Genomic DNA, 17,174 nt, shown 5'->3' on the forward strand with positions numbered 1-17,174 from the left:
TGAGCTTGGGTGGGGTGGGTGGGGTGATGGCTCTGGGGAACGCCTGCTGTCGTACAAGCCACACCTCCTCCTCATGCTCTGCTCTGAGTGGCCCCAGTGCCAGGGACTAGAGGACAAGGTGCTTGTGTCAAGTGAGGAGAAGGAGTGAAGGAGCAGAGTAGGTCAGCAGGTGAGCGCCCGCCGGCCGGAAGCTCAGAGCACGGCCTTGCACTGCTAGGAGCTGTACTTTCTCACCAGACTGGACAGTCTTGCCCCTCTGGCACTGTCGACGGGCTGAAGCTCTTGGAAGATGACATAGGAAGTCACTAGAACTTGCCCTTTCTCACTCCAGAGGCCAGTGGGTCACAGACAGGGCTTGGAAGAGGTGGTCCCAGAGGGTCTCTCCTGGGAAGAACAGCTTGGTCCCTGAGAGCCCCGGGCCATCCTGCAGTGGTGGCCCTTCGAGGTAGGGAAGAAGCTGGCTGGAGAAGGGCTCTCCCACCTGCCTGTCTTTTATTCAAGCCAGTATTCTTTGTTCTGCTTGTAATAAAACTCTTTAAGAGCCAATTTGCTTTGGTTTGGTTTTTGTTTGCTTTTGCTCTGCTGAGGCCCCAGCTCCAATCACATTCATGGGTTCATTCAGACAGATTTGGGTCCTTCCCTGAGAGACAGAGAAGGCAGGCAGCTCACTGACCCCGGCTCCTGTTCCCCTCACCTGGCTGAAGCTTGGTCCACTGGAGGCTGACTACACAGGGTCACCTGTCTCCTCTTTCTCCAGGGCTTGGAGTCTCCAGAGTGGTTCTCCCCTGCTAACATTGCACCCTGAACCCTAGTGACTACTCAGCTAAGAAAATGCTTAAGGCAGTAGACTGTAGTGTGAGGGTCCCCACCCGGGCAGCCCAAGAGCAGTTCATAACTTGGGCCCACGTCTCTGGTATCTCCCCCAGGAGGACACCTGTCAGGACTTTGCCATCTCCTGCACAGCCTGAGGGGCGCTAACAGGCCTCTTTGCAGAGGGTTAGCTGGTAAGACTGTATCTTGCCTGTCGGCCAGCACTGCCCACTCCCCTCACACACCGTCTCCTCCTCATCGCATGCCTCACCAACCCCATGGAGTCCATCCATCCGTCTGGTGTGTGGTGTGGTGTGTGTGCTGGCGGTGGCAGGTCACCAGGGTTGACTTTAAGCAGAAGACTTAGTCCTGCCCTTGTCTGGACTGAGGAAGCGGTTTCCCTCAGAGCAGCTTCCTTCTGGAAGAGAAGGGAAGAGGGTGAGGCTGGGGAGGGTGGTGCGCAGGCTCTGAGGGGCTGGGGCGTGCTGGTGGTGTGCAGGGCCCGCAGGCACTAACGCTCCTGCTTCCTGTCCCTGCTGAGCTTTCTCTCACCCGCCTGTCTTCTCTCCTGCTGTGTTGCCTGCTGCCTGAGCCCCGGCCCTTCTCCAGGGGACAGGCAGGTGCGGTGGCAGCAGCCCCTGTCACCAGCCACCGTGGGCCCCTACAAGCCACCTCTCTCCTCCCATTCGTCCTGCTAACCCTTTCTCTTCTCCTTCTTTGCCATCCTGCCGGGATCTGCAGTGTGTGCAGGGGCTGAAGGACCTCCTGAGGACCACAGCTCTGTGCCTCTCCAGGACTGGCCTGGGGGGAGCCAGGCACCCAGCACCTTCACCTGCGTAGTAACCTGTGGCCCAGCCTGCCACCATCTGTGCCTACAGGGTCTGCCCCCCAGCCTGCCCCGTCTGTGTGCTCTCTAGAGCCCCCACAGGGGACAGGGGCTGGCCTCTTAGTAGTCCCCATTCCCACTCCTCCCTGGCCAGAGTGCAGAAAGCCATAATGCAATCTCAGCACAATACTGTCACAAGATGCTGAACCTCGCCCTCCCCTGCTGCCCCTTCCTCAGATTGGTGAGGTGTCAAGACTCTTCAGGAATCTTGCCACACAGCTTCCCCCTACCAATCAGGCAGAGCCATAGTCAAGCTGAGCAGGTTTCTTCAGAAGCCGTCTGGGGTGTTGATGACGCTGTTGAACAAGTTTGGTGACTGTTCTAAGCACAATGGGCTTGACACTGTTCCCACGCCTCACCCCCTTCCCCCAGTAGGTAGTCTTCGAGGAGGGAGCCTGTATCCTTGGCCCCAGGCACTAAGGGCTGTGTAGCCCCATATTCTAAGGAACCACAAGGAAACCAACTGGCCAGGCCTGGGAAAATCAGCTGAGCCCAGCGCTGGGGTCTTTCTCTGCTGTCTTGTACCTTTTGTAACCGAATAAAGGTCCCATCTTCTTGCCATAGTGTCTGCGCCATTTTACTTTGGGGACTGTGAGTGGGAATGCAGGCCAGCATTTGCTCACCCTTACTCCAGCTGTCATCTAGCTGGGACTTGCTGCCCTGAAGATCCAGTGAAACCAAGAGAGACATAGGGCAAGAGGCCAGCAGTCGTAGCTCTGGCCTTCCAGAATCCCTTGGCTGTCCCAGAGCCCTTCCGACCTTAGCTAACCTCTGAACTCTCAAAGACCTTCCTAGACCAAGGCAGAAGTAGGTTAAACTCTGAGCCGGATCACCTTCGTGCATATGGAGCCCATCCCAGGGCAGCAGTCTCCCCTTCTGCGGCCACACACTGTACTCTACTGTAAAGAGCTGAAACCTAAGCCAGGCGCGATAGTGCATGCCTTCAATCCCAGCACTAGGGAGGCAGAGTTAGAGTTCGAGGCCACCCTGAGACTACATAGTGAATTCCAGGTCAGCCTGGGCTAGAGTGAGACCCTACTTGGAAAAAACAAAATTAACTAATTAAAAGAGCTGAGACCACCAGGCGTGGTGGTGCACATCGGGAGGCAGAGGTAGGAGGATAGCCGTGAGTTCAAAGCCACCCTGAGCATACAGAGTGAATTCCAGGTCAACCTAGGCTAGAGTGAGACCCTACCTCGAAAAACCAAAAAAAGAGCTGAAACCTAACTGCTGCTTCTGTTTATCAGAGCTTGCCAAGCGCTGTGCCATTTGTTCACCTTAAATGAAGATGAAGAAACAGCCACGGGAAAGGTCGCCCGGCTGGCAGACCAGCATTAACCCAGGAATGAGTCAGAGCAGGGGAAGGTAGGGTTTTAGAGAAGCCCTAAACTTGGAGAAGGTCATGAATGGGGGGCATCTGCCAGTCTCCTGGTACTGTTGGGGAGACTGAAGCCCAGGGGCAGGAAGGGACCTGCCCAAGACCTCTTAGAACCAAACAGGAATGCAGTCCTACACTCTGACCTCATTCCACTCTCTTTCCACAAATTCCAAACCATCTCCTGCACTGGGGTACCCCACACAGCAGCGCCTTGAGGAGAAAGAAAAACAATTGAATCACCTAAAAGTAGTCCAGTATTCCTCCCCAAAGGCAACTATTAGAGAGAGCTCTCAGCTACATTACTGGCTCTTATTCACAGCAGTCAGGAACCTTCTCTGGTCACCTGTTGAATTAGATCATATCTAAGAACGGAAACTCCTAGAAAAGAAGGTTTTGCCAGGTATGGTAGATTCTTTCTAGAATCTAGCCAACACCCTCTTGGTACAGTCAGAGGTTCCAGAAAGGTGGGGAGGTGGCGAGCAGGATGAGGAGAGCCCCCTTGACTGCACCTCCAGCCCCTGTCCTGCTGACTCAGGCAGCTGATGTAGAGCCCTGTGCTCTGCCAGGGCCTGCTGCCTCCTGCATGCCCAGGCTTCTGGACTTGGGAAGTGAAGGCCTTGAGGCAAAGGGAGGCAACTGAGACAGGAACTGAGTCAGGATCTACAGGCCAGAGCGGGCCATGTCAGGCAGCCTGGCCTTGGTGAAGGAGGAGGAATGAGTGACGTGCGCAGAAGGCCTGGGACCTTGTTGGAAACCCCTACCAGGCTCTTGGCTTAAGAGGCAGGAGGATGGGGGGGGGGGAATTAACATGGGATTTTTTTTATAATCATGGAAAATGCTAATAAAAGTTTAAAAAAAACTAAATTAAATGTTTAATAAAGACATTAAACCAGGAAAAAAAAAAAAAGAGGCAGGAGGAGAAGGTGCCCTTCTCGGATTTAAAAGTTCTTAAATGGGGCTGGAGAGATGGCTTAGCGGTTAAGGCATTTGCCAGCAAAGCCAAAGGATCCCCGTTTGACTCTCCAGGACCCACATAAGCCAGATGCGCAAGGGGGCACATGCGTCTGGAGTTCATTTGTAGTGGCTGGAGGCCCTGGTGCACCCATTCTCTCTCTCTCTCCCCCTCATTCATTCTCTCTCTCACACACAAATAAAAATAAAATTAAGGGCTGGAGAGATGGCTTAGCGGTTGAGCGCTTGCCTGTGAAGCCTAACAACCCCAGTTCGAGGCTCGATTTCCCAGGACCCACATTAGCCAGATGCACAAGGGGGCACATGTGTCTGGAGTTCGTGTGCAGTGGCTGGAGTCCCTGGCGCACCCATTCTCTCTCTCTCCCTCTATCTGCCTCTTTCTCTCTCTATGTTGCTCTCGAACAAGTAAATAAAAATAAACTTTTTTTTTTTTTTTAAAGTTCTTAAATGCTCAGGCTCCCAAGTGTCTGGGGATCTCTAGGTCTCTCCTAGGATCTGGGAAAGCCCAGGGTGGATGAGTAGTGCAGAGAAAGGGCCATGAGGGCTCGGGGCCTGCTGACAACAGGAGTGTGCTCTAGATGGAGCGGGAGGAGTCTGTGCTGAGCGCATCTGACCATTCGTCTGTCTGCAGAGGGAAGATGGGCAGAGTGCCCTCTTCTCCACTGTGCATGCCCAGTGGGACGGGGCAGCTTGGCGTACCCCTGTATTAAGGCTGGTTTGCCATTCAAACTCACTTCCAGGAACCCAGTTCCGCAAAAAAGAAAAGAGGGGCCAAGTGTACTGGCACATGCCTGTAATCCCCAGCACTCAGGAGGCAGAGGTAGGAGGATTGCTGTGAGTTTGAGGCCACCATGAAACTACATAGTGAGTACCACATCAGCCTGGGCTAGAGCAAAACCCTACCTAAAAAAAAAAGGAGGCTGGAGAGATGGCTTAGCAGTTAAGGTGCTTACCTGCAAAGCCTAAGGACCCAGGTTCGATTCTCCAAGTCCCACGTAAACCAGATACACAAGGGGGCACATGCATCTGGAGTTCATATGCAGTGGCTGGAGGTCCTGGCGTACCTATTCTCTTGCTTTCTCTCTCCCTCTCTCTGACTCTAATAAATAAATAAATAAATATGAATAAAAATTTTAAAATTTTAAAAAAGAGGGGGAAGATATACTCTATAAGTTAGTACTTTTTTATTATTTTGGTTTTTCAAGGTAGGGTCTCACTCTGGCCCAGCCTGACCTGGAATTCACTATGGAGTCTCAGGGTGGCCTTGAACTCATGTCGATCCTCCTACCTCTGCCTCCCTAGTGCCGGGATTAAAGGCGTGCGCCACCACGCCTGGCTTCCTAAAAGTTTTTTTTTTTTATTTTTTTGTTTATTTTTATTTATTTGAGAGTGACAGAGAAGAGGAGGAGAGAGAGAGAGAGAATGAGAACATCAGGGCCTCCAGCCACTGCAAACGAACTCCAGACGCGTGCGCCCCCTTGTGCATCTGGCTAACGTGGGTCCTGGGGAATTGAGCCTCAAACCGGGGTCCTTAGGCTTCACAGGCAATCGCTTAACTGCTAAGCCATCTCTCCAACCCCCTAAAAGTTTTAATAAAAGAACAAAAGATGTTTCCTGAAGTCTGCTGTTTGTATCTAGTGTCTGCTCCTCTCTAATTTTGCTTCAGGGATCATACAGCTCATGACGCTTAGGAGTATAAAGTTATTGTACATCAATGAAAGTCTCAGGATGCTGAGACAGGGGAAGCACTGTGAGTTTCAGTTAGCCTGAGCTAACAGCAAATTCTAGCCTGGGCTATGGTATGTGAGATACTGTCTCAAATGACAAAGAAATGTACTAGAGCTAGAGAGATGGCTTAGCGTTAAGGCACTTGCCTGCGAAGCCTAAGGACCCAGTACTCACATAAACCTGTTGCACAAGGTGGTGCAAGCATCTGGAGTTCATTCGCAGTGACTGGAGGCTTTCATGTGCCTTTTTCTCTCCCTCTCTCTGTCTCTTTCCCTGTCTCTTTCTCAAATAAATAAATAAAAACATTAAAAAAATAAAATAATAAAAAGAAACTGGGGCTGGAGGGATGGTTTAATGGTTAAGGCATTTGCCTACGATGCCTAAGGACCCAGGTTTGATTCTCCATGTCCCACATAAGCCAGATGCACATCGTGATGCATGTGTCTGGAGTTCATTTGCAGTGGCTGGAGGCCGTGGTGCACCAATTCTCACACTCACTCTGTCTCTTCTCCCTTTCTCTTTGTCTCTAATAAATAAAAATAAATCTTAAAAAAAAAAAAAAAAAGCCAGGCATGTTGGCACATGCCTTTAATCCCAGCACTAGGGAGGCAGAGATAGGAGGATCACTGGGAGTTCAAGGCCACCCTAACACTACAGAGTGACTTCCAGGTCAGCCTGAGCTAGAGTGAGACCCTTCCTCAGGGCGGCGGGAGGCGGGGGAGGAGCTCTTAATTTTTCTGGACATGGTGGCGCATGCCTTTAATCCCAGCACTCAGGAGGCAGAGGCATGAGTTCCAGGCCACCCTGAGACTACATAGTGCATTCCAGGTCAGCCTGGGCTAGAGTGAGACCCTACCTTGAAAAAACAAACAAACAATGCCAGGCGTGGTGGCACATGCCTTTAGTCCCAGCACTCAGAGGGCAGAGGTAGGAGGATCGCCATGAGTTCAAGGCTACCCTGAGACTACAGAGTTAATTCCAGGTCAGCCTGGACCAGAGTCAGACCTACCTCGAAAAACCAAAAAAAAGAAAAAGAAAAAGAAAAAGAAAAAGAAATAAGGAACAAACAAAAAAAACATCTTGGGTTCTTAGACTTAGCAGGCAAATGCTTTAATCACTAAACCATCTCTTCAGCCCTGAAATCTTTAAAAAAAAAAATTATTATTATTTTTTTTGTTTGTTTGTTTTTTTGAAGTAGGGTCTCACTCTAGTCCAGACTGACCTGGAATTCACTATGTAGTCTCAGGGTGGCCTCGAACTCACAGCAATCCTCCTACTGCTGCCTCCTGAGTGCTGGGATTAAAGACGTGCACCACCATGCCCCGCAGATTTTTTGTTTTTGAGATAGGGTCTCCTTATGTAGTCAAGCTGGCCTACAACTGGAGATCCTCCTGTCTCAACCTTTTGAGAACTGGGGCTTCAGGCAGTTGCTGCCATGCCTAGTCCTAACTTGGTATATTAGTGTAGTTCATTTCAATCCTTCTCTGTGTCTGTCAAAGATCTGATTGAAGCAAAGCCTTCAGGAATTCAGACCTCAAATCCCTTCTGCTTCCTGGGAAAACCCCAGAACATTAGCCCAGACATGTCCTTATTTTTCTCTGTGGCACATGCAGATGTCATCTTTAGCCTCATGGTTTTGGCTTAAGACTGCTTTCAGGAGGACAAGGTGGATGCTGAGGTACTCAAAGTAATGGGAGACACAGGCAGGGTGTGAAATGGTCCTGACTCAAGGATTAGACTGGCTGGGTCCCAGAGTGGGTGCGTCACCTCTGAGCCCCATTTGAGCTTTGGTGAGGACAGGACAGATAAACTGGAACCCACTGTCAGGAGCTTGGTGCCAACATGTGTAGGTGATACCCTTGGTGAAACTTGAAGATAGGGGCTCCAGCAGGCAGGGCTGGCAACAAAAGAGGCCTCTGCCAGAGGTAGGCCCACGGTCAAACAGAAGGGAGAGAACAATTTCTGGGAGACAGGTCTGGGGGAGACATCAGTCAGCTGAAATTGCTACTTCATAAAACAAAGTGGTATATGTCCCGGCTGGCTCCCTCCTTCAGCCCCATCTTCCTCCACAGATTGCTAGCGTTCCCCCCCCCCCGCACCCCTGGGGGACCAAACTGGACTGAGCACCCAGGTGGCCTGCTTCCCAGCCTCTGACAGAGGGCAGTGTGAGTCAGGCAGGAAAGTGGGGCAGTCAGGGGGGCGGGGGCGCCCTCTGTCAGCCCTGCTGATACAAGATGGCAGGCTGCTTGGAGGGGGAGCTGCTGACCTGCTGTGGAGAACCAGGGAGTCAGTCTTCAGACAAGTGGCAACAGGCCACCAACTTGAAAGGGAAAATTGTGCTGTAATGGGAAAGGTGGCCAACAAACCTATTGGGTGACTAATTACCAAGGCTGGGCTGGAGCGTCAGTGGCCGCTTGTTAAACGTTTCATTAAGTGGCACCTTGAAAGTTGCCACCTGCACAACCTGGGTAGCTCAGAGGGGACTTTGAAGGAGCATGAGGACCAAGGGATAGAACTATCTTCAGGCAGACTCAGGAAGCAGTTTGGCTCCCACCAGATCTAGGCTGCAGCTCCCAGGTTGGGGAGAAAATCCAAAGGAAATAGAGTGCGGAGGGAACAGTTTTAGAGAGCTGTTAGCTGTGTGCCCTGGAGCAGTCTAACTAATTCTCTTTCCGGGACATGCTGTGCTGTTCCATCTCTACAACCCTCTGCAGCTCACAGAGCCATCGTGGGGATTACGTCAGGTCATGGATGCGAAAGTGGGAAACTGTCCAGCCCTTCCTACACATGAGTTATCTCACCTGAACCAAGCAGGGAGGCAGACAGACGTGGCAGGTTTGAGAACTCTATCTTTCTGTACCCAGCTCTGCATAGGCTAAAGTAGCCGGGAGCCTGGAGCCATCCTTACCCCTGGAAGGACACTGTGGAAGAGGAGGTTGTGATTTGAGAATCCCTGGCAGGTTCTTAAAACGTGTGTCTGACGCAATGCAACCCCAAGCCTGAACAGTAGAGGGCATCGTAGAGCCCCAAAAGTGCCTGTGCAGGTGGGTCCCACACCCAAGGTTTCTCCTGCTGACTGTCCCGATGACTCACAACCCCACATCCCAGCCTTTTACCTTTAAAGAAGAGCCGGAAAGGGTGTGGGGAAGAGGAGGCAGGTCTTGGGCTCCAGTCCCGCCCCTACCCCTCCCCACGGATCTCCGGGCCTTGCCACCCAGCCAAAAGGCAGGTTGAGAGGCGAAGAGGCACAGAATCCTGCCTTGGTCCTGAGGGAGCCAGTTCGCCCGCCTGTCTGTCCCCAGAGCCATGGAGAGAGCCAGTCTGATCCAGAAGGCCAAGTTGGCAGAACAGGCCGAACGCTATGAAGACATGGCAGCCTTCATGAAGGGAGCCGTGGAGAGGGGCGAAGAGCTCTCCTGCGAGGAGCGGAACCTGCTCTCCGTGGCCTACAAGAACGTGGTAGGCGGCCAGAGGGCGGCCTGGAGGGTCCTGTCCAGCATCGAGCAGAAGAGTAACGAGGAGGGCTCGGAAGAAAAGGGCCCCGAGGTGAAAGAGTACCGGGAGAAGGTGGAGACGGAGCTGCGGGGTGTATGCGACACTGTGCTGGGTCTGCTGGACTCCCACCTCATCAAGGAGGCTGGAGAGGCCGAAAGCAGGGTCTTCTACCTGAAGATGAAGGGTGACTACTATCGCTACCTGGCCGAGGTGGCCACTGGGGACGACAAGAAGCGCATCATCGACTCGGCCCGGTCAGCCTACCAGGAGGCCATGGACATCAGCAAGAAGGAGATGCCACCCACCAACCCCATCCGCCTGGGCCTGGCCCTGAACTTTTCTGTCTTCCACTATGAAATAGCCAACAGCCCCGAGGAGGCCATCTCGCTGGCCAAGACCACCTTTGACGAAGCCATGGCTGATCTACACACCCTCAGCGAGGACTCCTACAAGGACAGCACCCTCATCATGCAGCTGCTGCGAGACAACCTGACGCTGTGGACAGCCGACAATGCTGGGGAAGAGGGTGTCGAGGCTCCAGAGGAGCCCCAGAGCTGAGCCGGCATGCTGCCTATCTGCCCTGCCCTGCCCTGCCCCTCCAGTCCCCAAGCCTACAGAGAGGACTAGAATGGGGTGGGACCCAGCCCTTCCCACACCCTTCCTGAATGCTCTGCCCCAGCTCAGAAAGGCTTCTTGGAAAGGGTACAGCCAAGCTGAGGCCACCAGGGCCCCGGGATCCCACTCTTCATGCAGTTGTTGGGTGGGTGTTCCTAACCTTGCCCACCCCTGCTCTCTGAGCCCCTTTCCTTCCCACCCCAGCCCTGAACCTGGCCACATCTTCCCTTGGGCCTCCCTCTTGCTCTTGTGTGTGTGTGTGTGTGTGTGTGTGAGAGAGAGAGAGAGAGAGAGAGAGAGAGAGAGAGAGAATATGAGAGGGAATGGATGTCTGCTGGGTGTGACCATGGTTCCTCTCAATAAAGTTGCCCTGTGACACTACTGTCTTCTCCGGTTTTTATTGTCCATGGGCTGGAAGTGGGATTTGGAGACCCTGACTCTTGAACGAGGGCCCTCACCTCCCCTGGGGCTGGCTCCGTGAGGGCAGGTGAGACCTTTGGGACTGACTGGTGACTTAAGGTGGAAGGCCTGGGACCATCTCTCTCCGTGGGTTGGGGGTGGCAAACTGCTCTGATTAGTCAGGTGAGGCTTAGGACCACGTCGTGACTCCTCTAAGGAGCGGCTGAATGGGGGGGGGCAGTGGGCAGGGAGGGTGAAAAGCTCAGATCTGCGGGACAGGAAGCCCGTGAGGTCTGAGGCAGGGATACGGCACCACCGGTAAAAGCCCCGACCTAGGATGGATGCACCCCTCGGCGCCCAGCGTTTGCAGGGGAGGGCAAAGGGAAACGCGCTGACTAGCAGCCGGCGCAACCTGGGTGGGAAGAGCCGGGGGGACACCTTTAGCACCCCTTAGGCCACAGCCCCCGCTCCCAGCAGGCAGCGACACGCAGGGTCCGGGGGCAGAGGCCCTGTCCCGCCTTACAATCGTGCGCTGGAGGTGGGGCCCAGGTCGCTACTGCCCAATCACGGGAGAGAGTCGAACGCGACCGACCAATGAGGAAGCGAGCGGCGCAGCGCGCTCGGGGGGCGTCCCGCCCTTCCCGGTGACGTCACGAGCCGCTGACCGACCGCGGCTGGCGCGCCACCCGCGGAGCGCGGACGGGCGGCGCTGCTCTCCGGGTTTCACTGGGACAAGTTACCACCCGCCCGACCCGGGAGTTCGGCGCCCTCGGGGCAGCGGGACCAGGCGGGGCCGTGCGCAAAATTTAGTCTCCGCCCTTTGAGTCATCGGCTCACCTGGCCGTATCTGGGCCAGGCGGGCGGCAGGGTCAGCTGGGAAAAGGCCACCAAGACGCCCCTGCCTTGCGTCGAAAGCAGCTCCGAATAAGGCGCCTGGGAACGGGTTGTGCCTCTCACTGGCTCTGCAACCTGGAAAAGCTGTTATATCGCCCCCGCACCCCCCCTCCCATTCTCAGTTTCTCTTCTGTATCCTAAGAGTAAACGAGAGTGAAAACTTAGGGGCCCTGGAGTTAAACTGCTTGGATTTAATTCCCACGCGGCCTTGCCCTTTTGGGTCTTCCTTTGTCATGGGTTAGGAATGAGGGGTTTATTTATTTATTTATTTTTGCTTTGTTTTTGTTTTTCGAGGTAGGGTCTCAGGGTCTCATTCTAGCTCAGGCTGACCTGGCATTCACTATGTAGTCTCAGGGTGGCCTCAGACTTACAGTGATCCTCCTATCTCAGCCGCCAACTGCTAGGATTAAAGGCGTGTGCCACCACGCTGGGCTAGGAAGGAGGGATTTTAAAAGGACCTTTCTGCCAGGCCTTTAATACCAGCACTCGGGAGGCAGAGGATCACTGTGAGCTGGAGCGCAGCTTGGGACTACAGAATGAATGCCAGGTCAGCCTTGTCTAGAGTGAGACCCAACCTTGGGGGTTAAAGAAAAGTTATACTTTATAGTACTTTCCTCTTTGAGAGGCTGTGAAAAGTTTAAGATATGCACACAGCAAAGTAGTTTATGGTGCATGTTCAACAACTAATTATTAATCTAGGAGACTGTTAGTGTGACACAATGATAGGTCTACAGGCCTAGATTAGGTCCCCAGCACTGAAGGAAAAAAAAAAAAAAAAAGCAGCCAACCAAAAGCAAACCTGTTACTGGTTAGTTAAGCCTTCCTTCCAGCCTGGGATTTATTCCACATTCCTGTGCCCAAAGCAGGATAATCAGCAGAGCCGACACTGAGAGGCAGTTTTACCACAAAACTGACCTAGGCACTCACTGACCACCTAAGGAAGGGCGGTGTCAAGGGAAGTCGGAGGAATAGTCCAGCCTCATCAGGTTCTCCAGAGTTCAAGTTGGGCCACATCCAGGCGACTCAGCTCATACAGGGCAAGCTGCAGGTTCACTGGGAAGCTTTCTGGGTCCCCTGTTATCTCCCCTCCTTTCCTGGTGCTGTGTTGGGTTTCAAGGTTCCAAACCCACAGAGAGACTGTAGGTTAGGGCAGGTGACTCCCCTCAGCTTTGGAGGTGACCTGGTTTCTCTTCACCAAACAGGTCTGGTGACTTTCTCTTGCTGGGGTAGGCCCTGGGAAAGGAACTGCTTTCTTTTCTCTCAGTCTCTGACTTGCCTGTAGGCTCCACACCACTCACTCATGGTTGCCCTGAGCTGTCAGTAGTGAGCTGCTCTAAGATAGTGGGTCAGTTGAAGGACTTCAGAGCAGATGCTATACACTGAAGGTCATAGGGTCACAGTTTATAAACACTAAATGTAGGCTGTGTTAGAGCTTCTGACCACAATGGTCTGAGACATTAAAAATTAGCCAGGCTTGGTGGCACATGCCTTTAATCCCAGCACTTGGAGGCTATGATAGGAGGATCACTGTGAGTTTGAAGCTACTCTGAGACTATAGAGTGAATTCCAGGTGAGCCTGGGCTACAGTGAGACCGTACTTCGAAAAAAACGAAACAAAACAAACATAAAACAAGAGCCAGGCGTGGGGGCTCACATATTTGATCCCCAGGAGGCAGAGGTAGGAAGAACTCTAAGAGTTTGAGGCCAGCCTGGGATTACAGAGTGAATTCCAGTTTAACCTGGACTAGAGTGAGACCCTATCTTGAAAAAACAAAAAATAAGAGCCAGGCATGGCACATGCCTTTAATCACAGCACTTGGGAGGCAGAGGTAGGAGGATTACCATGAGTTCGAGGCCACCCTGGGACTACACAGAGAATCCCAGGTCAGCCTGAGTTAAAGTGAGACCCTTCCTCAAAAAACCAAAATAAATAAATAAATAAATAAATAAATAAATAATTTAAAAAATTAAAAAATAAACAAACAAAAACCAACAAATAAAAAATAGGCCCAGCAGTCTGGAGGCAGAGGTAGGAATATTGCCATGAGTTCAAGGTCAGCCTGGGCTAGATTGAGACCCTACATCACAAAAGAAAAATAAAATAAAGGGAAAAAAAAAAAACCTATGATCTAAAATTATTTGGAAAAGGTATCTGTTGCAGTCAGGTTCACATTACTGGCAGAAGACAACTGACCAAGAGCAGCTTGAGGGGGGTGGTATTATGGCTTACAGACTCTAGGAGAAGCTCCATGATGGCAGGGAAGAATGATGTAAGCACAGAGTGAACATCACCTCCTGACAACAGCAACAGGAGAGTGTGCCAAACACTGGCAAGAAGATGACTATAACACCCATGAGCCAACTCCCAACAATACACTGCCTCCAAGGAGGCTTTAATTCCAAATTTGCCATTAGCTGGGGAACTAGCATTCAGAGCACCTAAGTTTATGGGGGATATCTGAATCAAGCCACCACATTCCTCCCTTGGCCCCCATAAACTGATAACCATCTATGCAATGCATTTGGGTCTCCCACAGCTTTTATCAATCCTAATGATCAAACATTCCCATAATTCGAGATCTTTTTCTTTCTTTCTTTCTTTTTTTTTTCTTCGAGGTAGGGTCTCACTCTAGTCCAGGCTGACCTGGAATTAACTCTGTCGTCTCAGAGTGGCCTTGAACTCATGGTGATCCTCCTACCTCTGCCTCCCTAGTGCTGGGATTAAAGGCGTGTGCCACCACACCCGGCTTAATTTGAGATCTTTTAACTGAGCCACAATACCAACCCCCCCCCCACACAAACATAATGGCACAGAATAAACACACTGCAAAAAATGGGATTGAGCACTGCAAAGAAATATTCAACCAATACAAGACTTAAACAGGCAGATGTCAAGCTCTGTAGTTCCAAGTCCAACAACTCTAGTCAGTGAAAAGTCTCCAAGTCCAGTAATTCTTTTCTTTTTATTTATTGGTTCATTTTTATTTATTTATTTGAGAGCAACAGAGAGAGAAAGAGGCAGAGAGAGAGAAAGAGAATGGGTGTGCCAGGGCCTCCAGCCACAGCAAACACCCCTTTGTGCATCTGCCTAATGTGAGTCCTGGGGAATTGAGCCTCGAACAGGGGTCCTTAAGCTTCACAGGTAAGCGCTTAACTGCTAAGCCATCTCTCCAGCCCAAGTCCGATAATTCTAACCAGCAACAAATCTCTGGAGTTCCAATTCTGCCCCTCCAGCTAGGCTGCTCCCAGTCTGGAAAACTTCATCAGGGCCGGTAGCTTTCCTTAGCAGCTGTCCTGTGGTCCAGGCATCTCCACTGGGCCTCCACTGTAACCCACAGTCTATCCTCATGGCTCCATCAGGTCTCCATGCAGGTAATCCAGCAAAACTGCTTTACACTGCCCATAAAACCATGTTGCAAATTCAATGATCCTCTCTTTCCTGCATTTCTTATACTTCATAATCCTGGGTGGGATGTCAGTTTGTTCATCCAGGGGGCAACACAGCAGACTCTGAAGAGGAGGACATTCCTTCAGCATTCAGTCCCCCTCAAAAGATTTCATCTTTATACACACTCTCTCTCCCTACCTCCTGTGCCCTTTCAAGAAACCTGATTTCAGATATTTCTACCAAAATTGTGCTTCTGACCAATGATGCTCCTCTCCTGCTTCTTTGTACAGTACTGATGGTCGCTGGCACGATCACTGTGTGCCAGGCAACTTCCCATCTTTATCTTCATAGCAATCAATTTGTTTTCCCTATAAAGAGTGAGGCTCAGAACACCTATGTAAATTAATAACTATGGTTACACTAGGGGCTTTGTGTCAGCAGAGGAACAGGGTCTGACACCAAGGCCCATGATCTTGAAACTACAATGGCTATATTTAAACTGCATTCAGAGAGCTCCCCAGAAGCCTCCTCCAGGCAGGAGCCCAGGTGACAACTGACAAGGTTTCCCATTTCCACACACTTTAGTTTTTGTTTGTTTGTTTGTTTGTTTGTTTTTGGTTTTTCGTGGTAGGGTTTTGCTCTAATCCAAGCTGACCTGGAATTCACTATGTAGTCTCAGGATGGTCTTGAACTCAAGGCAATCCTCCTACTTCCAAGTGCTGGGATTTATTTATTTGAGAGAGAAAGAGACACACAGAGAGAATAGGCACACCAGGAACTCTAGCCACTGCAAATGGATTCCAGAGACATGTGCCACCTTGTGCATCTGGCTTTAAGTGGCTACTAGGGAACCGAACTTCAATCCTTAGGCTTCACAGGCAAATTCCTTAACAATTAATAATTAAACCATCTCTCCAGCTCCTCCACACTCTTTAAATTAGCTACACATGTCTGTTTTGTGAACTGGTGCATCATGAGTTAAAGTAAGTTTAAAAAACACAACTTTAGCTGAGCATGGTGGCACACACCTTTAATCCCAGCACTCAGGAGACAGAAGTAAGAGGATCACCCTGATCTTGAGGCCACCCTGAGACTACATAGCGAATTCCAGGTCAGCCTGGGCTAGAGCAAGACCTTAACCAAAAAAAAAAAAAAAAAAAAAAAAAAAAAGGCTGGAGGAATGGCTTAGCAGTTAAGGTATTTGCCTGCAAAGCCAATCCCGGTTTGATTCCCCAGGACCCACATTAACCAGATGTACAAGGGGGCACATGCATCTGGAGTTCGTTTTCAGTGGCTGGAGGCCCTGGTGTACCCATTCTCTCTCTCACTCTCCTTCTCTGTCAAATAAATAAATGTTAAAAAAAAAAAAACTTTAGGGGCTGGAGAGATGGCTTAGTGGTTAAGGCATTTGCTTGCAAAGCCAAAGGATCCTGGTTCAATACTTCAGGACTCATGTAAGCCAGACGCACAAGGAGGTGCATGTATCTGGAGTTTGCTTGCAGTGGCTGGAGGACCTGGTGTGCCCATTCTCTCCTTGCCTCTTTCTCTCTCATAAATAAATTAAAAACAAACAACAAACGAAAAAAAAAAAAAAACCCACAACTTTAGCCAGGCGTGGTGGCACATGCCTTTAATCCCAGCACTTGGGAGGCAGAGGTAAGAGGATCACCATGAATTCAAGGCTACTCTGAGACGAGACTACAGAGTGAATTCCAGGTCAGCCTGGACTAGAAAGAGAACCTACCACACACACACACACACACACACAATAATAAATAAAAACCCTAACACACACACAACTTTAAAGCCAGGCATGGGGGTGCACACTTTTAATCCCAGCACTCAGGGGGGAAGAAGTAGGAAGATCCCTATAAATTTGAGGCCATCCTGAGATTCCAGGTCAGTCTGGGATAGAGTGAGACCTACCCTACCCAAAAAAAAACAAAAACAAAAAAGCCTTTTTCTTACTCAATACTCCCAGGACTTTTCTGACAGTGTGAAAGTGGACCAGCTTCCAGCTCAGTCACCAAGCTTAGGTTTCCTTAACCTGGTTCCACTCACTGTTCCTTTAAATTCATTCTGAAGCCAGATGTGGTGGACATGGCACACCTTTAATCCCCAGCACTCGGGAGGCAGTGGTAAGAGGATCACTGTCAGTTCAAGGCCAGCCTGACAATACAGTGAATTTCAGGTCAGCCTGGACTAGAGTGAACCCTACCTCAAAAAACAAAACTTCTTCACTCTGTTCACAGGTTCCCCCTAGCCCCATCTCTCTGCTCTGAATATGGTAGGGAAAGCAGGTCTCCCCAGGGTAGGTCTCCCTTCTGAGAGCCCCCCTTATACCACCCACCTACTAAGTCAGAAGCCAGGAATGTCTGAGGGAGGCAGACAGGTATGTCACCCTGGGGGTGTCCAAGGCTGATTCATCTCTCATTTCCACCCAATCATCTCCAAGCAGGGCTGGGAAACTTAACCCTTTGTCTGGAGATAAGAGAACAAGATTGTACACTCAGGAGCCTGGACTGTAAATCTGACTAGGTGGAAAGGAGGAAATGGATGCACTTTCTCTCTCTCTTTTTGGTTTCTCAAGGTAGGGTATCGCTCTAGCC

The 17,174-nt window shown here is 51.0% G+C and overlaps 1 protein-coding gene across 1 annotated transcript; it reads left to right on the plus strand.

Moving 5' to 3' along the window:
• Positions 1-8,498: 8,498 nt before the first annotated feature.
• Positions 8,499-10,265, plus strand: Sfn (stratifin). Its single transcript, XM_004671219.2, has one exon. It carries the CDS (start codon positions 9,081-9,083, stop codon positions 9,825-9,827), a length of 747 nt encoding a protein of 248 aa, XP_004671276.1. The 5' UTR covers positions 8,499-9,080; the 3' UTR covers positions 9,828-10,265.
• The last annotated feature ends 6,909 nt before the right edge of the window (positions 10,266-17,174 follow it).

The sequence above is a fragment of the Jaculus jaculus genome, chromosome 5 (assembly GCF_020740685.1).
Source record: "Jaculus jaculus isolate mJacJac1 chromosome 5, mJacJac1.mat.Y.cur, whole genome shotgun sequence".
Lineage (NCBI taxonomy): Eukaryota > Metazoa > Chordata > Mammalia > Rodentia > Dipodidae > Jaculus > Jaculus jaculus.